At 42.5% G+C, this 19,041-nt stretch overlaps 1 protein-coding gene across 10 annotated transcripts in view; it reads right to left on the bottom strand.

Annotated features, from left to right (window-relative positions):
- The window catches only part of ZMIZ1 (zinc finger MIZ-type containing 1), a 483,419-nt gene that overhangs the window by 5,213 nt on the left and 459,165 nt on the right, over nucleotides 1-19,041 (bottom strand). For all 10 annotated transcript variants that reach the window (XM_073571234.1, XM_073571232.1, XM_073571235.1 and 7 more), the window contains 10 exons: nucleotides 15,121-15,295; nucleotides 9,461-9,647; nucleotides 6,869-7,079; nucleotides 5,739-5,844; nucleotides 5,444-5,604; nucleotides 5,289-5,356; nucleotides 4,181-4,249; nucleotides 3,212-3,459; nucleotides 1,468-1,631; nucleotides 450-689 (listed from right to left, as the gene is read on the bottom strand). In XM_073571234.1, the coding sequence (XP_073427335.1) occupies nucleotides 450-689; nucleotides 1,468-1,631; nucleotides 3,212-3,459; nucleotides 4,181-4,249; nucleotides 5,289-5,356; nucleotides 5,444-5,604; nucleotides 5,739-5,844; nucleotides 6,869-7,079; nucleotides 9,461-9,647; nucleotides 15,121-15,295 (1,629 nt within the window). The remainder of the gene's footprint in view (nucleotides 1-449; nucleotides 690-1,467; nucleotides 1,632-3,211; nucleotides 3,460-4,180; nucleotides 4,250-5,288; nucleotides 5,357-5,443; nucleotides 5,605-5,738; nucleotides 5,845-6,868; nucleotides 7,080-9,460; nucleotides 9,648-15,120; nucleotides 15,296-19,041) is intronic.

Here is a 19,041-nt window from a genome sequence, read left to right as displayed (position 1 = left end):
CGCTAGCTGGATGGTCCTTCAGCTGCACAGGACGTTCAGCCTCCATACAGGTCCTTGCAGCTTCGTCTCCTGTTCTGCACCGATCGCATAATTCAATTAGGAGGAAACTGAGCAATTTTCTTATGTGATCGGGAAGGACGCTCAGTCAGCGTTCTCCTCCATCACAGGAAGCGGCCTCCAAACTATAAGGACACACGTTTTAGCAAGAGTCGTTCTTGCTTAAAAGTGTGTCTTATTGAAAAATACAATACATGTACATTATACAAATGCAATTTTCATAGACCGCAGGCTGCCCATGGAGCCCAGACTATTTGTTTGGCACAAATGCTCTCATTTAAAGCAAATGCTCATTTTAGATTTGTTACATCTGCATTTAACTACAAAATCTATAAAATAACATTCACATGTCAGCCTATGCAGTCACTCATTTAAATTCTCAATTAACTTACATCCAGAGATGGCTCTGGCATATCTGGAGGCCCTTGACCACCCGGTTGACCTTCTAACACAGAGGAAGGGTTAAAGGCCATGTCCCCATGTGGATGGTTGGCAGCTTGTGGTGGGTGTCGAGATTGAGGTGCTGGTCCACCGTGGTGTAAAGGCTGCCCAGGCTGACTTCCTGGGTGAGGTGGGTGTAAGCCCTGAGGCATGGAGCCATGAGGCTGCTCAGAATTTCCTACATGTGGGATCTGAAAAACAATAAATATTAGGAAAAGTAAGTGTCAGCTTTACAAAGCACATAGGGTAGTCCACACTGGCATTCTAAAATGTCAATGCAGAGTAAGCTGCTTGTAGGAGACTGTGCAACTATGGGAGTGGGGAAACAGCTGTTAGACCCCGCAAGACTCCCCGCTCAGAGGAGTCAAACCTGGTTTATTACCACATTTGGCATCATGATCGTAATATTTCCAACCAGCACTTGTGTAAACAGATTAGGAATCTTCCTTCTCCAGACCCAGGGATCATGCGATCGCTCGGTGTAGGGAAAGAGGAAGAGCTGCTGATTCTTAGGAGACTTAGCCAGTTATGCCATGCAGGCAAGATGCTGAATTTTTCCTGTGAGGGTGTGTGCGCATGTTGAGTATTTGCTTGCAGAAATTTCTGCAAGGTTTCTGCATCTCTTGGCAGGAAAAACGCTGCAGCAAAAACCTTTTTCTAGGAGACAAGGGCATCGGGGATTGGGCATTAAGGTGAGTATATGCTGGTTTATTATTTTAATTTTTTTTTCTAGGAAATGAGGGCATCGGGGATTTGGTGTTATAATGGTTTTTTATTTTTATTTGAAAATGTCTGAAATTATTTTTCTCGTCAGTCTACACCTGCTGACCTGCGGAAGGGATGGTGAAAATGACTCCGTCCGGAAATGAACAATCAGCAACAAGATAACATGTAATAAGCTTGTAATATAGTGGCTTACATGTATTAAAAGGAGTAATCTACAATTCTATATACATCATCACCACTTACCGAGTCCTGCATGGAGTGGCTTAGAGGTTTGTCCAGCGAAGACAAACCGGTGGGCATGTCAGGTGGATGAGACAACTGAGGCCCATGAATAAAATCATTCATAGATGTCCCACCTTGTGCTCCATGTGGAAAGTCAAAGTTACCGTGACCTTGATAATTATTTCCTACAAATAAAGAACAAATTTACTTATGATGACAAAACAAGATACTAATTAACAATATTAATTGAGATCTTAACGTAGCACTCCATATTTTTTTTGTTTTGTTAATTCATCCTCTCAATAGTCCTAAACTACGGTATATATAATTCAGCTATTAGTGCCATATTTAGTTGTCCCTCTTTATCTGGAAATTCATAGTACACTTCTCTTCAGTTAGGTCCTGTGATCACATGGGGATACCCTGCAAATTACATGGCTTTATTTTCTCTGAAGGGAGTAACCATCTCAGGCAATATAAGTTCCTGAATGATGTAAATGCATTTACTGTACCACTTAAGATCTCAACAGGGGTGAACAGAAGCTCTTATCACTGATATTGATGATGACTTCACAGTGCCTGTCATACAGTTATAATGTAGGAGTTTACATTCAGCCTTCTTAACTGGAAACTGAAAATCAATTAAACATATTAGTAGACTATAGAGGAGAGGATAATCACAGTATCAACCTTGCAGATAGAGATTGTAGTGGCTCTAGTTGCTCATGTTATGCTGTTCGGATGCATCATAGGATTTATAGTGGAGCATAGAAAAATAACCTGTAGGATGAAAGCTAGATATCATGGAGGCTGAACAGAAATAACCAGAAGACGATTACTGTGTATAAGGAAAATGCGGAGTGTGACAGAAAGTGGGGTGAAGTAGGGAGACCGTTATAGAAGAAGAAAACCTTTGGGAATTATTTAAACTATAAATACAATTTGTCAGCATGTATATAAAATCTCCTATAATACGGTAAGTATTTTAGAAAAGACCAGTCACCAGTAGCAAGTTTTGCTCTTATTTTATTCATACGGCTTCCTTGAATATTGTGTCTCTCCTTTTTTTTACTTTTTTTTTTTTTATTAAATCCACTATGAGTTATGGTATTTTTATTTTGTGCTAATTTATATGGGCTTTACCAAGTAGGTGTTGCTCACAATCTAAAGACATGGCTCAAGGAATCCTGTGAGCCACATGTCTCCTTTATAAAGACATTATAAACATGTGGTAGATTTAAAGAAAAAAAAAAATACTCGGGAGCAGCAGGAATAAAATAAGAGCAACAACTGACCACTTTTGACCTGGTGACAGGTCCTCTTTAAATATATTACGATGTTGGTCTTTAGTGTCATTTCAGGTTTGCGGCTTTCTTGTATTCAAGCACAATTCTTATTCACTAGTCACTTACTTTTTATGTATAATTTTACGTATCATTTACTTCTTTACATATTCTTTTCAATAATGCACGTGTCAGTCTCTGATTCTGCTCATTACAATTTGGTTGGTTGTCGTACAATTTGAATATATTTATTTTTCATGCAGTACATGGAGGCCAGGTGCCATCTTTCTTTTTTTTGTGCCTCCACATGTCTTTTGAATAGCTTTTGTACGTTTTTAATATTTTGTTTTAATGTACATTAATAAAATATGAAAAACATTCCGATTTTATCCATATTTTTTTTTCTATTAATGTTTTGAGTTTTTGCACGGACCTGTTACTAACAAGAACTTTTTGTGTGTATAAAATTAAATAAAGATTACCTTGTCCAACATATTCACTGGAGTTACCACCACCTGGTGGAGGCGGTAGTGATGGATAGGGCGAAGGTCCAGGCCCTAATGCAGCAATCATTTCCATTACGTTGGGCATGATCATCTGACTGGGACTCATAGTCTTAAACCTCTTCGAGGGCATCCCATCTGGATCATCCTTGATGTGAATCTCTGACTTAATAGGTACCGGCCTCCAGCTGCAGGTGGGGTCTATAGTTACTTCTTCAAATTCAGAGCTAAAGAAAAACATAATGAGGAAGTTAGAGTGACCGGAACTAAGCATTTTAGGTATATCCACAATGGTTAGGCGTTGTTTCTTGAAGACAAATACTGTATCCATGCCCTATTTAAAAATAACAGATCTGCTGATTCAATTTCCGAATTTGGAAATACAGGAGTTAAAGTAGTGACCATGAGGGCAGATGTTTTAGGCTTTTTAGGCTTCCTATCTGCAATCTTAAACATTCCAACGCTTGGTCTTCCACAGTCCGAAATGGTCCAGTGTTATATTACTGCTTCATTTGCACAAGGAAAGACTAGAAGCAATGGGATGAAACTGAATGGGAAGAGACACAGATTAGATATTAGAAAAAACTTTTTGACAGTTAGAGTGATCAATGAGTGGAACAGGCTGCCACGAGAAGTGGTGAGTTCTCCTTCAATGGAAGTCTTCAAACAGAGGCTGGACAGACATCTGACTGGGATGATTTAGCGAATCCTGCTTTGAGCAGGGGGTTGGACCAGATGGCCCAGGAGGTCCCTTCCAACTCTACGATTCTATGATTCTATAGTCTTGGTCTGCACATTGTCACATCCATTTAAGTATACATTTTATTCCACACCCTGTGGTAAGCTTTTATACTTGATGAAACACGGAAAGAGATTTCAGAAGAAGCTTTACAATATCAATACAACTTATAAACGGTCCAGGCAGTATTCAGCTTATGGTGTACTTACTTCTGTATTGCATTCAAGATTCCCCACATGTACTGATCTACTTCAAGGCCTTCTAAAAGAGCTGTTTTACTGTAAGAAAGACAAGAAGTGAAAGGTTTTAGGGAGCAGAGAATAGAAATGTTCCATCAACTAAGCAACAATATGGATACAAAGTTGTAATAGACAAGAAACAAAACCCACTTTGGTTGTCAGGCTCTATCAGGGCTCCGCTCTCACTTGTGTTCCCTAATGCGGCTGTTCTGCTCTGTGAGAACAGGAAAGCCAGCTCTCCAACACGCCGGACACCAGATCCTTCTTATTTCGGTCATAGTGTCCTGCATTTTTCTTCTATTTTGTCTAGCATTTTTGTGAACAGACCCTAATCTACATTTGGGGTGTAAAGTTGAGATATGTACTTTATATTCCTCCTTCCAAAAAAAATAAAAAATTAACTGTATGAAACAAAACATTTCTCCAACTGCAAGTCAACTCCAGCTACCTACAGATGCCAATGACCTTCCTTACTTATAATGGCTGTATTTTGTAGGCCTGTATCCAATGCAGAGATGCAAGTCTCTTGTTGTATATGTTTGAATGAGGCTGCAATATTTGTGGCCAGTAGGCTCACTAAATTTTACCAAAACATATGACATGAACCTCCTCTTTATAATAAATTTAGTAATTGCAGCAAGGAGAAAATTATCTTTATTCTCCTCGCCAGCATTCGGTCATAAGGGCGGGGCGGCACTGGTTCAGTCATCGCTCTGACTATATAGACCGACCGCTGTAACTGTGCCCCCAGCTCTGACTGACAGCCAGTCAGTCACAGCCAGGGGATTGGTTACAGCGACCGCGCTCTATACTCAGAGCATCACTGAACCAGTGCCGCCCAGCCCCTATGACCGAATGCTGGCGAGGAGAATAAAGATAACTTTCTCTCCACAGCGTTCGGCTGCGTGCAGGCTCCGGGCAGCATCATAACAATGTTATCCGGCAGATTACCCGCATATCTGCAGGCTAACAGTGTTATTCCTGGTGACAAGTTCCCTTTAAATAATCCAATTATGCAATGTTAGCTTAAATCTTAGTGCCCAAAACGGACTAGTACCCTTTCTATCAGCATACATACTTGCATACAGGACACCGCCACGTCCCTCGTTCGCAGTTCAGTTGAAGATAGGATTCAAGGTCGAAGCACTGCAAGCAGAGTGAGGGCTCAATTAATATCTGGGGCAAGCTGAAAGCTATGTGAGTAGAAACAGATGACTCCTCTGATCTACTAACCTGCACATGTTTGCAGTCATGTCCCCTTGCCGGCAGCTGGATCCGCCTAAACGTGATTGGGCATTTCAAAGAGACTTTGATGGCCGTCTGCTCTACTCCATCCTCCCCATTCAGAGCTGCATTCCCAGATGTCGCTGCTACACTGCTGAAATTTCTCTTTACTGCACAAGTAAGCACAAGCCATGTATTACTAAAAGTGTGCAATAAAAGGCGGATGCTTCCCACCATAGAAGCTTAGTTTGATACAGATTTGCATCCTGATAATAAAGTGTTACAGCAGGTGTTAGTAACTTACTTTTTGTGATACAGTGTTCAGCTGGGAGCAACCTTTTCTTCAATAAACCTTGCAATACTGAACGCACTGAAGGCCGATGGACTAACTGCAGCACAAACAAGTGGGACTGTAGATGAAGAAAAATAAAGTCAGTATGCACAAGATTGGTGACAAGCTCCAGAAGTAACGCTGCCATGTACCGAGGGGTTACACTGCAGCATTACTATGCAACACACTTTTAAAATAAATGTAATATAAGCCAATTTCCTTTTAATGTTCCTCTTTACCTTTCTTTTCACTGTGTCTACATTCTTTTTGTTGAAACTGATTTCAATGTTGCATGAAAGAAAAACCGTTACAAGGTTCCACAAGTAAATGAGCAGACTCTGCCTGAAGTTCATCAATGCAGGGCTTTTCTATAAGGGCATTCTGTAATATGTACATGAAAGTAAATAGCAGCTAACACACTAAATGGCTGCTACGTGGCAGGCAGGGCATTGGAGCCGGGATTCAGAAGACAACTGCCTCAGTATAAGGGTGTGTGCACACGTTGCGGATTCTGCTGCGGATTTGGCCCTGCGGATCCGCAGCAGATTCTGCTGTGTTGTTCAGTACCATTTTAGCCAATGTAAAATGAAAAACGCTGTGCAGACAGTGCGGATTTTTTCACGCAGATTTGCTGCGGTTTTGAATCCGCAGCATGTCAATTCTTTGTGCAGATTCCGTTGCGTTTTTACATTTCATCCATTATAGGAATCTGCAGGTGTAAAAATGCAGGGGAAATCCGCACAAAAACTGCAGAAAATCTGCAGGAAATCTGCACTAAATCCGCAGGTAAAACGCAGGTCATTTTACCTGCGGATTCAGCCATATCTGTGCGGAAAAATCTACAGCAGAATCCGCAACATGTGCACATACCCCAAGAGATCTGCTACAAAGGAGTCGTACCTGTGGAATATACTCCTTACTGTTGCACGTTTAGTCTATGTGCATACTTGCTTTTGTACAGAATTTTATTCTACAAGCAGTAAAAATTGCTTGCTGCTGTTACAAATGATGGAAATTGTTCCTGAAGTTGAGATGAATCGTTTCGGCAGCATATACAACATACTTAATAATAGTGAATGAAGGCTCTGAAGGCGGACACTTACACAACAACAGGCAGTGACGGTAATTTGGATGGTATTGCGGCCTGGCTGGCAAACGTGCTTGAGGTGCAAAGGTTTGTGGGAAGTCTTATTGTCGCCACGCTCAATAGTAAGAGGAGTAGCATTGACGCTGACTTGTACAGATGCAGGCCAGTTGGTGTTCATCTGTCTGTCTTCATGGTGGTAGCACTTAAATTGCAACTCCAAGTCCGACCTGTTAAAGGCAAATAGATAAATATATATCTTCAAGTAAACTGGACATCCTCATCCTGATTAAGGAGATCAGCCACTTTTCCTTATCACTGCAGTTTTGTTCAAAAACTGACCACCATTTCTTTAAAAAAAAAATGGCTGCTGGTGAAGAAGCATGTGACAAGACCAGTCCGTTGTTCTTGTCTAAACACCTCAAAGGAAAGCTACTTTTCTATTGCATGAGGCTAAAAGGCAGGTCTTCTCACATACTCCTCCATCAGAATCTATTGCTACTATGGACAGAAGTGCTAGGGAGTGTGTGAGGAGAGCTGCACTAACAAGAAAAAGTAGCCAACCCCTTTAACAACAAACATGTATATACTTGTGTATAAGCCGACCCGAGTATAAGCCGACACCCCTTAATTTTGCCACAAAAAACTGGGAAAACTTATCGACTCGTGTATAAGCCTAGGGTGGAAAATGTACAGCAGCTACTGGTAAATTTCAAAAATAAAAATAGATACCAATAAAAGTAAAATTAATTGAGACATCAGTAGGTTAAATGTTTTTGAATAGCCATATTGAATCAGGAGCCCCATATAATGCTCCATACAGTTCATGATGGCCCCATAAGATGCTCCATACAAAATACGCCACATATAATGCTGCAAAAAGGTTAATAATGGCCTCAAAAGATGATCCGTAGAATAATATGCCCCATATGCTGCTCCATAAGGGTTATGGCCATATAAGATGCTCCATAGAATATGCCCCCATATGCTGCCCCCATAAGATGCTCCATAGAATATGCCCCCATAAGATGCTCCATAGAATATGCCCCCATATGCTGCCCCCATAAGATGCTCCATTGAATATGCCCCCATATGCTACCCCATAAGATGCTCCATTGAATATAGGAAAATAGGGGGGGAAGCCAGCACTGCTTAAGGTTAGAACGCATAAATTGGAGTGCATATGCACATAATGTCTATCTGTATTCAAAAATGAGATATTTAGCAAAAAAATTGATCAATTCAATTGAGCCACCCCGCCGCGCCAAGGCAATCTCATATGGGGGGTTCTACTCTATATATTTTTAATAAATGCTGTGCCATTACGGCATCCTAAATACATTTAGAGCATGTCCACAATTTAATTGTGCACCTGTGTATGGGCCAACATCGCCCTTCATCTATGTTTGCTGGTCAGGCAATGTGTGGAGGCCATTCCTGATATGTCTATGTTCAGACCTGGTTGGCCTTCATCTGCACTTGCTCCATCTGGCTTCATGGGAGCGATCCAGTAATGTTCAGGTACAGATTGCACTTGATGTGGTCATGCTCTAAATGTATTTAGGAGGCCGTAATGGCACAGCATTTATTAAAGATATATAGAGTAGGACCCCCCATATGAGATTGCCTTGGCGCGGCGGGGTGGCTCAATTGAATTGATCAATTTTTTTGCTAAATATCTCATTTTTGAATACAGCTAGACATTATGTGCATATGCACTCCAATTTATGCGTTCTAACCTTAAGCAGTGCTGGCTTCCCCCCCTATTTTCCATTGAATATACCCCCATATGCTGCCCCCATAAGATGCTCCATTGAATATGCCCCCATATGCCCCATAGATTATGCCCCCATATATTGCTGCTGCCGCTACTGCAGGTATTAGAAAAAAAAAAAAGACATACTCACCTCTTGTCCCTGAGGGTCAGGTGCCGGTGTGCTGAGCAGGCGGAGACACCGGCGTGCTGTGGGGGACAGGTGTCACCGCAGGCTCAGAACCCGGCAACTGAGATATTCACCTGTCCCGATTCCAACGCTGCTCGCCGGGTCCCTCTGTCAAGTGACGTCAGGCAGCAGAGGGCGAGCACTGAATACGCCATCGCGCTCTCTGCTGCCTGAACATCACTGACAGAGGGAGCCGGCGGGCAGACAGCGGCGAGCAGCGTTGGAACCGGGATAGGTGAATATAGCATATACTTACCTCCCCTGGGCATCTCTGCAGCCCTGTTCTCCTACGGTCTCCCATCCTTCAGCGGTCACGTGGCACCGCTCATTAAAGTCATAAATATGCGCATATTCATGACTTTAATGAGCGGTACCATGTGACCACTGTAGAAAGGAAAGGAGACCGTGGGACAAGCAGGGGGGCTGCAGAGACGCACCGGGGGGGGTTCAGTATGATCTGACACCCCCGCTCCCCCTCCCCCCTGGCTATATGATTTGCGTATAAGCCGAGAAGAGGACTTTTAGCCACAAAAAATGGGCTGAAAATCTCGGCTTATATGCGAGTATATACAGTATGTGATGTCCATAGACGAAATACACATAGAAAATGTATCATGAAAAGGTTTCCTCGTGCTAATAAGTTTTAGTGACCATTCATCAAGGTTTACCTCCACATGAGGGTCTGATGGACGGTTGGCCGCAAGTGGAACACATGGTTGCTAACCGCAAGGTTGTGCTCCAGTCGGAAAGGCTCCAATACCACTCCATCCCGAACAGGAAACGTTAGGCGGAGCTCGTCTGCGTGGCTGGCTGAGATCGAAGAAGGAGAGAAAGCGTGAACTTTCCCTTTTGCATCTGCAGTGTGACAATGTGAAGATTAGTAAGCAAAGCATGGAGTACTAGAGACCTTAGACCTCCTCAAAGGACAATTATCTAGCTAATACAAGCGCCTACAATATTTTAAATATTCACAGCAAAAAAGTACATTACACTTCCAAGTCAACTTGGAACTTTTTTCCATGTACAATATGGTGCAAAAATTTTATTCAGGTCTGAAAAACTGCTGCAAAGTAATGCTTTTATAAAAAAAACAAAAAAACGTTTTAACGTATTTTGATCAATTAATAATATGCAAAGTGAATTAATAACAGAGAAATCTAAAGCACATCGAAATTTGCTGTGACTGCTCTTGCCTTCAAAACAGCACCAAAGAATAAATTCTTCTAGGTACACTTACACACAAGTTGTACACAGTTTTTGAAGGAAGTCGTAGTAGTGTTGTTCCAAATATAATGGATAACAAACCACAGATCTTCTGTGGATATAGGCCTCTGTATTTCTAAGCATTGAGAACAGAAAGAAACATTGAGGACCATAGATGCAGTGTTGAGGACAGCAAGAAATGGGCAAAGATGAGGACCACGGAAGCAGTAGTCGGCCAAGGAAAATTAGTGCAGCAGATGAGAGACGTCATGCTTACTTCACTTTAAAGAAGCAAATATCCAGCAGTACCATCACCTCTGAATTAGCAGCAACCAGTGGGACTCAACCACACCAATCTACTGTTCAGAGTCAGGTTAGAAGTGGACTTCATGGAAGAATTGCAGCCAAAAGCCATATGTTCTATCACAAGGCCAAGTGATTCAACTATGCAGAAAAATATAGGAATTGGGGGCAGAAAATGGCAGCAGGTGCCCCAGACTGATTAATCAAAATGTGAAATATTTGGCTGTAACAGAAGGTAGTTTGTTTGCTGAAGAGTGGCACAATCTTCATGAGTGTCTGCAAAGACGGTGAAGCACGGCAGCATGTCCTTGCAAGTTTCGGACTGAATTTCAGCTAATGGTGTTGAAAATTTGGTCAATAGTAATTGTGTCGTCAATTCTGATAAATACAGGCAGATCCATCCATCATGAAATTCCATCAGGGATGTGTCTGACTGGCTCCAAATGTATTCTGCAGCAGGACAACAACCCCAAACAAACAGACAATGTCATTAAAAACCATGCTAAGTGTAAAGTCCTGGAAATGATAATATGGCCCCTACAGAGCCCCAATCTCAACATCATCCAATCTGTCTGGGAGTACATATTGATACAGAGGGATTTGCACAAGCCTTATACACAGTAGGTCTATAGTTAGTTCTACAACATATGGAGTTCCTTCAAAAACTGTGTGCAAGTAACAAGTGTACCTAGAAGAACTGATGTGGCTTCGAAGACAACGGGCAGGGACAACAAATATTTATTTTCTATATATTTCTCTTTTGTGCATTCACTTTGCATATTGTTAAATATATAAAAATAAACTATTAACACTTTTACTTTTGAAAGCATTCTGACTTTGCAGCATTTTTTCTTACCTGTCTAAAATATTTCCACAGTACTGTATATACTGCATTTTTGACTATAAGACACACCGGACCAAAAACGCATCTAGGTTTTAGAGGCGGAAGTTAGGAAAAAAAACTGAAGCAAAAAACGTGGTCAATTCTGTACTCAATATCCCCTATCCTGGTAAATATGGTCCCCTCATCCCCATCCTGATACACATGGCCCTTCATCTCTATCGTGGTATGCATGGGCTCCCTCATCTCTATCCTGGTATGCATGGTCCCCTCATCCCCATCCTGGTATGTATGCCTCCTCATTCCTAGCCTGGTATGTATGGCGCCCTCATCCTTATCCAGGCAGGAATGATCGCCCTCATCCCTATACTGGTATGCAGGGTCCCCATCTCATCCAAGTATTGCTGGCCCCATCTCTATACTGGTACACAGGGCCCCATCCTTAACCTGGTATGATTGGCCCCATCACAGACCTGGTATGCATGGTCTCATTCTTATCCTGGTATGATTGGCCCCATCCCAGTCCTGGTATACATGGTCCCATCGTTATCCTGGTATGATTGGCCCCATCCTGGTCCAGGTATGCATAGTCTCATCCTTATCCTGGTATGATTGGTCCCATTCCAGTCTTGGTATGCATGGCCCCATCTTTATCCTGGCATGATTGAACCCATCCCAGTCATGTTATGCATGGTCCCATCCTTATCCTGGTATGATTGGCCCCATACTAGTTCTGGTATGATTGGCACCTTTCCCAGTCCTGGTATGCATGGTCCCATCCTTATCCTGGTATAATTGGCCCCATCCTTATCCTGGTATGGCTGGCCCCATCCTTATCCTGGTATGACTGGCCCCATCCTTATCCTGGTATGACTGGCCCCATCCTTATCCTGGTATGACTGGCCCCATCCTTATTCTGGCATGATTGACCCCATCCTGGTCCCGTTAGGCATGGTCCCATCCTTATCCTGGTATGATTGGCCCCATACTGGTCCTGGTATGCATGGTCCCATCCTTATCCTGGTATGACTGGTCCCATCCTTATCCTGGTATGACTGGCCCCATCCCATTCCTGGTATGACTGGTCCCATCCTTATCCTGGTATGACTGGCCCCATCCCATTCCTGGTATGACTGGCCCTATCCCAGTCCTGGTATGCATGGTCCCATCCTTTCCTGGTATGATTAGCCCCATCCTGGTCCTGGTATGCATGGTCCCATCCTTATCCTGGCATGAATGGCCCCATCATGGTCTTGTTATGCGTGGTCCCATCCTTATTCTGGTATGATTGGCTTCAACCCTATTCTGGTATGCATGGTCCCATCAGAAAAGTTTAAAAAAAAACAACCATTATACTCCACTCCCTCGCAGTGTCCTGCTCCAATGCCAGGATCATGGACATCAGGCACTGCTCACAAGCAGAGCACAGCTGTCGGAACACTCACCAAGACTGTCATCGCAGAGAGCAGCAAGTATTCATTGCTCTTCAGTAGCGCGCAGTGTCAGCTGAAGCCTAACTGCTGCTGTCGACGGTCACGTGTGCCGCTACTTAAGACAAATGAATATTCTGAATATTCATTTCTCTTAAATATCGGCACACGTGACCGATGGTAGCAGCAGGAAGGCGGTGGCTGACACTGCACGCTACTGAAGAGCAATGAATACACTCTGCTCTAACAGTCCCAGTGAGTATTCTGTCAGCAGTGTTCTGCTTGTGAGCAGCGCATGACGTCCCTGCCATGCTATGCTTACAAACATTAAGCAGCTGCTGGCAGCGGAGCAGGACACTGCGAGGGAGCGGAGGAAGGTAAGCGTAATGGTTTGTGTTTTTAATCGTTTCTGATGGGGCCAAGCATACCAGGATGGGGGTGGGGCCAGCCATACCAGAATAAGGAAGGGGCCATGCATACCAGGACTGGGATGGGGCCATGAATAACAGGATAAGGATGGGGCCAATCATACCAGGATAAGAATGGGATCAATCATACCAGGAACGGGATGGGGCCAATCATACCAGGATGCCAAAAAGAAATGAATATTCATTGCCCTCCAAGCCCATATATATATATATATATATATATATATATATATATATATATATATATATATATATATATATATATTCATACAGTCATATGTTAAAGTTTGGGCACCCCTATTATTGTTAACCTTTTTTCTTTATAACAATTTTGGTTTTTGCAACAGCTATTTCAGTTTCATATATCTAATAACTGATGGACTCAGTTATATTTCTGGATTCAAATGAGGTTTACTGTACTAACAGAAAATGTGCAATCTGCATTTAAACAAAATTTGACCTGTGCAAAAGTATGGGCACCCTTATCATTTTCTTGATTTGAACACTCCTAGCTACTTTTTACTGACTTCCTTAAGCACTAAGTTGGTTTTGTAACCTAATTGAGCTTTGAACTTCATAGCCAGGTGTATCAAATCATGAGAAAAGGTATTTAAGGTGGCCACTTGCAAGTAGTTCTCCTATTTGATTCTCCTATGAAGAGTGGCATCATGGGCTCCTCAAAACAACTCTCAAATGATCTGAAAACAAAGATTATTCAACATAGCTTTTTAGGGGAAGGATACAAAAAGATGTCTCAGAGATTTAACCTGTCAGTTTCCACTGTGAGGAACATAGTAAGGAAATGGAAGAACACAGGTACAGTTCTTGTTAAGCCCAGAAGTGGCAGGCCAAGAAAAATATCAGAAAGGCAGAGAAGAAGAATGGTGAGAACAGTCAAGGACAATCCACAGACCACCTCCAAAGACCTGCAGCATCATCTTGCTGCAGATGGTGTCACTGTGCATCGGTCAACAATACAGCGCACTTTGCACAAGGAGAAGCTGTATGGGAGAGTGATGCGAAAGAAGCCGCTTCTGCAAGCACGCCACAAACCGAGTCGCCTGAGGTATGCAAAAGCACATTTGGACAAGCCAGTTACATTTTGGAAGAAGGTCCTGTGGACTAATGAAGCAAAGATTGAGTTGTTTGGTCATACAAAAAGGCGTTATGCATGGAGGCTAAAAAACACAGCATTTCAAGAAAAACACTTGCTACCCACAGTAAAATTTGGTGGAGGTTCCATCATGCTTTGGGGCTGTTTGGCCAATGCCGGCACCGGGAATCTTGTTATAGTTGAGGGTCGCATGGATTCAACTCAGTATCAGCAGATTCTTGACAATAATGTGCAAGAATCAGTGACGAAGTTGAAGTTACGCAGGGGATGGATATTTCTGAAAGACAATGATCCAAAACACTGCTCCAAATCTACTCAGGCATTCATGCAGAGGAACAATTACAATGTTCTGGAATGGCCATCCAGTCCCCAGACCTGAATATCATTGAACATCTGTGGGATGATTTGAAGCGGGCTGTCCATGCTCGGCGACCATCAAACTTAACTGAACTGGAATTGTTTTGTAAACAGGAATGGTCACAAATACCTTCATCCAGGATCCAGGAACTCATTAGTAGCTACAGGAAGTGACTAGAGGCTGTTATTTTTGCAAAAGGAGGATCTACGAAATATTAATGTCACTTTTATGTTGAGGTGCCCATACTTTTGCACCAGTTAAATTTTGTTTAAATGCAGATTGCACATTTTCTGTTAGTACAATAAACCTCATTTGAATCCAGAAATATAACTGAGTCCATCAGTTTTTAGATATATGAAACTGAAATAGCTGTTGCAAAAAACAAAATTGTTATAAAGAAAAAAGGTTAACATTAATAGGGGTGCCCAAACTTTAACATATGACTGTATATATATATATATATATATATATATATATATATATATATATATATATATATATACACACACACACACAGTACATATATAAAATTCGGTTTGCCTATACTAATAATCAAAGAAACATTCTATAGATAAAACTTGGTGGTGCACAAAATAGAAGGAAAAAATTGTCTCCTAGTGAAAGATTTTAGTTAATAAGATTCTCACTCACTTGGTGGTGGAGGTAAGGAGCTCATGTTTGGCTTGATGTCTGGAGGGAACGGAGGCTTGACATCTTGACTAGGGGACAGGTATGGTGGAATAGTACTACCAGGAGTCATAGGTGGTGTAGGGTTCCCAGGAACAGGTGAGTGGGGGTAATTACCAACAGGACCTGGCCTGGAGGGCTGCAAAATGACATAAAAAGCCGTTTAGTGCTACACAATTAGGAGTCTTCAGAATTTGTAAGCAATGTGCAGTATTGTAGAGTAATTTATTAATATCATAGCAAAAGTAGTCAGTACACCCTCATATTAATCACTATTGTCACTAAAAGGAACACAGCCCCTCCACTTTCTTTTAAACATTTTAGTAAGTGACATTCAGCCTCAACTGCTGGACAGAACATTATTTGTCATATAGTGATGCATCACCGCCCATTAAAGACGCGCCAATAATAATTACCACAAAGCTGAAACATTTACGGGAGAGACTAAAGCGAGGTCGCTGCTGAGTCACAAGTTTTTTTTCTCGCTGTGACACGTATCAGCGACCGCCCACCCCCCCCCCCGCCACGGGTATCGCCTGATCGTGCTCTAATGTCCTGGGCCATTTTTTGATCGTTGGTCCCCCGCTGGCCAGCACGCATCGCTGCGTGTGGCAGTGGGAGACCATTGATCAGCGACCTCCCAGCGCTGTAAGCAGATGCTGGGAGCTGATATCCAAGGTAAACAGCGGGTAACTAAGTGACGTGCGCGCTTGTTACCCACGTCGTCGCTGGTCCTGATCGCTGGTGAGATCTGCCTGTGACAGCACACCAGCGATCATGTAGCGACACACCAGCGATCCTGACCAGGTCATATCGTTGTCAGGATCGCTGGTGTGTCGTTTAGTGTAACGGGACCCTAAGGCTGGAATCACACATAGCGACTCACCAGCGATCCTGACAACGATATCAATGTGTCAGGATCGCTGGTGAATCGCTATGTGATCGCTGGTGAGCTGTCAAACAGACAGCTTCACCAGCGATCAGTACAGCGACGCCCAGCGTCATTAGCGTCACATTAGTAACCAGCGCGCTGATGCAGGAAGCTGGTAACTAACGTACACATCGGGTATCCAAGGGACGTGCATCCCTAGATACCCGATGTGTACATTAGTTACCAGCTCCCTGCATCAGCGCGCTGGTAACTAACGTACACATCGGGCATCTAAGGGACGCACGTCCCTTGGATACCCGATGTGTACATTAGTTACCAGCAGATTACTGGTCTCCCGCCTGTCACACGCAGCGATGCGTGGTGGCCAGCGGGAGACCAGCGACCAAAAAAAAAGTCCTGGCCCTTCCTGCAGCGATCAGCGATACCGGCTGTGGGGCTCAAAATGTGACTCAGCAGCGATCTTGCTAGCGTGTGACGGGGCCTTAATTCAAGGACTTACATTTACTTGTGATTTATCTTCTATAAGTTAACTAAACAATGTTGCTAAAAGATAAGATAGTACATGTTGCACCAATTTCTCCTTGTAACCATTTACAGCCAGAGTTAAACATCATCATAGTTGTTAAAGAAATGGCAATACATACAGTGCCTTGCGAAAGTATTCGTCCCCCTGGGACTTTTCAACCTTTTCCCACATATTATGCTTCAAACATAAAGATACCAAATGTAAATTTTTGGTGAAGAATCAACAACAAGTGGGACTCAATTATGAAGTTGAACGAAATTTATTGGTTATTTTAATTTTTTGTGGAAATACAAAAACCGAAAAGTGGGGCGTGCAATATTATTTAGCCCCTTTAACTTAATATTTTGTTGCGCCACCTTTTGCTGTGATTACAGCTGCAAGTCACTTGGGGTATGTCTCGATCAGTTTTGTACATCGAGAGACTGAAATTCTTGCCCATTCTTCCTTGGCAAACAGCTCGATCTCAGTGAGGATTGATGGAGATCGTTAGTGAACAGCAGTTTTCAGCTCTTTCCACAGATTCTCGATTGGATTCAGGTCTGGACTTTGACTTGGCCATTCTACCACCTGGATACATTTATTTGTGAACCATTCCATTGTAGATTTTGCTTTATATTTGGGATCATTGTCTTGTTGGAAGACAAATCTCCGTCCCAGTCTCAGGTCTTTTGCAGACTCCAACAGGTTTTCTTCAAGAATGGTCCTGTAATTGGCCCCATTCATCTTCCCATCAATTTTAACCATCTTCTCGGTCCCTGCTGAAGAAAAGCAGGTCCAAACCATGATGCTGCCACCACCATGTTTGACAGTGGGGATGGTGTGTTCAGGGTGATGAGTGGTGTTGCCTTTACTACAAATATATCGTTTGGCATTGTTGCCAAAAAGTTCAATTTTGGTTTCATCTGACAAGATCACCTTCTTCCACATGTTTGGCGTGTCTCCCAGGTGGCTTGTTGAAAACTTTAAACAACACTTTTTTGGATATGTTTGAGAAAAGGCTTTCTTCTTGCCGCTCTTCCATAAAGGCCAGATTTGTGCAGTATACGACTGACTGTTGTCCTATGGACAGAGTGTCCCACCTCAGTTGTACATCTCTACAGTTCATCCAGAGTGAACAAGGGCCTCTTGGCTGCATCTCTGATCAGTCTTCTCTTTGTTTGAGATGAAAGTTTAGAGGGACAGCCGGGTCTTGGTAGATTTGCAGTGGTATAATACTCCTTCCATTTCAATATGATCGCTTGCACAGTGCTCCTTGGGATGTTTAAAGTTTTGGAAATCATTTTGTATCCAAATCCGGCTTTAAACTTCTCCACAACAGTATCACGGATCTGCCTCTTGTGTTCCTTGGTCTTCATGATGCTCTCTGTGCATCAAACAGAACCCTGAGACTATCACAGAGCATGTGCATTTATAAAGAGACTTGATTACACATAGGTGGATTATATTTATCATCATTAGTCATTTAGGACAACATTGGATCATTCAGAGATCCACAATGAACTTCTGGAGTGAGTTTGCTGCACTGAATAATACTGCACGCCCCACTTTTCAGTTTTTGAATTTCCACAAAAATTTAAAAATAACCAATAAATTTCGTTCAACTTCACAATTGTGTCCCACTTGTTGATTATTCACCAAAAATTTGCATTTGGTATCTTTATGTTTGAAGCACGATATGTGGGAAAAGGTTGAAAAGTTCCAGGGGGCCGAATACTTTCGCAAGGCACTGTACATACATGCATACGTCTGACTTATTAGATCTGGAATTTTCAGCAATATTGTAAATTATACAACTAGTTTAATTTAATTACCATAATAAGCAGAGTGGTTCCAAGCTCACGACCACATTCACATACAGTATGGTGCAGTGAACACAAATCAGACAAAAGATAAATTATACCATGATCTCTTGGGCTTAACCTCCTCGGAGTACAACTAAATGAAAAAGCGATAAGCTCACAGACAGTAACATCTACCATCTGGTCTGGAGAAGAAGGTGCTAAGTCAAAGCAATGCTGGCACCATATGTTTTGTGGACACAAGGGTGTAGCTAAAAAAAAAGGGAGGCCCATTTCCATGCAGACATAATATGGGGTTATTGAAAACTATTAAATGATGGAAACGGCAATGGAAAAATGAATTTTGTACCATTGTCAAACTACAAACATGGTTGCAACAGCTCTGTGCATTATCCCTCCCTTTGCTGGACTACTCTTTGAATTATTTCTGTAGTGTGACATTACTATGTTGTTAGTGTAGAACCAGGGTGGGGAGCCTCAGGCCCACAGACCATTGACAGCCAGCGATGACCTATCTTCAGCCATTGGGCAGATTCCTGGGCTCCACAGTGCTTGGGCTGGCAGCGGTGTTTTGATGGCCACTGGCCTTTTAATTTCTTCTTGCTCTGTGAGCACACACACGCAGTGTTCACTACGAAACACTGAGGAGCTTGCAATGAAATATTACG

The sequence above is a fragment of the Dendrobates tinctorius genome, unplaced genomic scaffold, assembly GCF_039654945.1.
Source record: "Dendrobates tinctorius isolate UK_male_01 unplaced genomic scaffold, ASM3965494v1 ptg000028l, whole genome shotgun sequence".
Classification (NCBI taxonomy): domain Eukaryota; kingdom Metazoa; phylum Chordata; class Amphibia; order Anura; family Dendrobatidae; genus Dendrobates; species Dendrobates tinctorius.
Note: the sequence above shows the minus strand (reverse complement) of the source record. Positions and strands in the feature narration are given on the sequence as shown.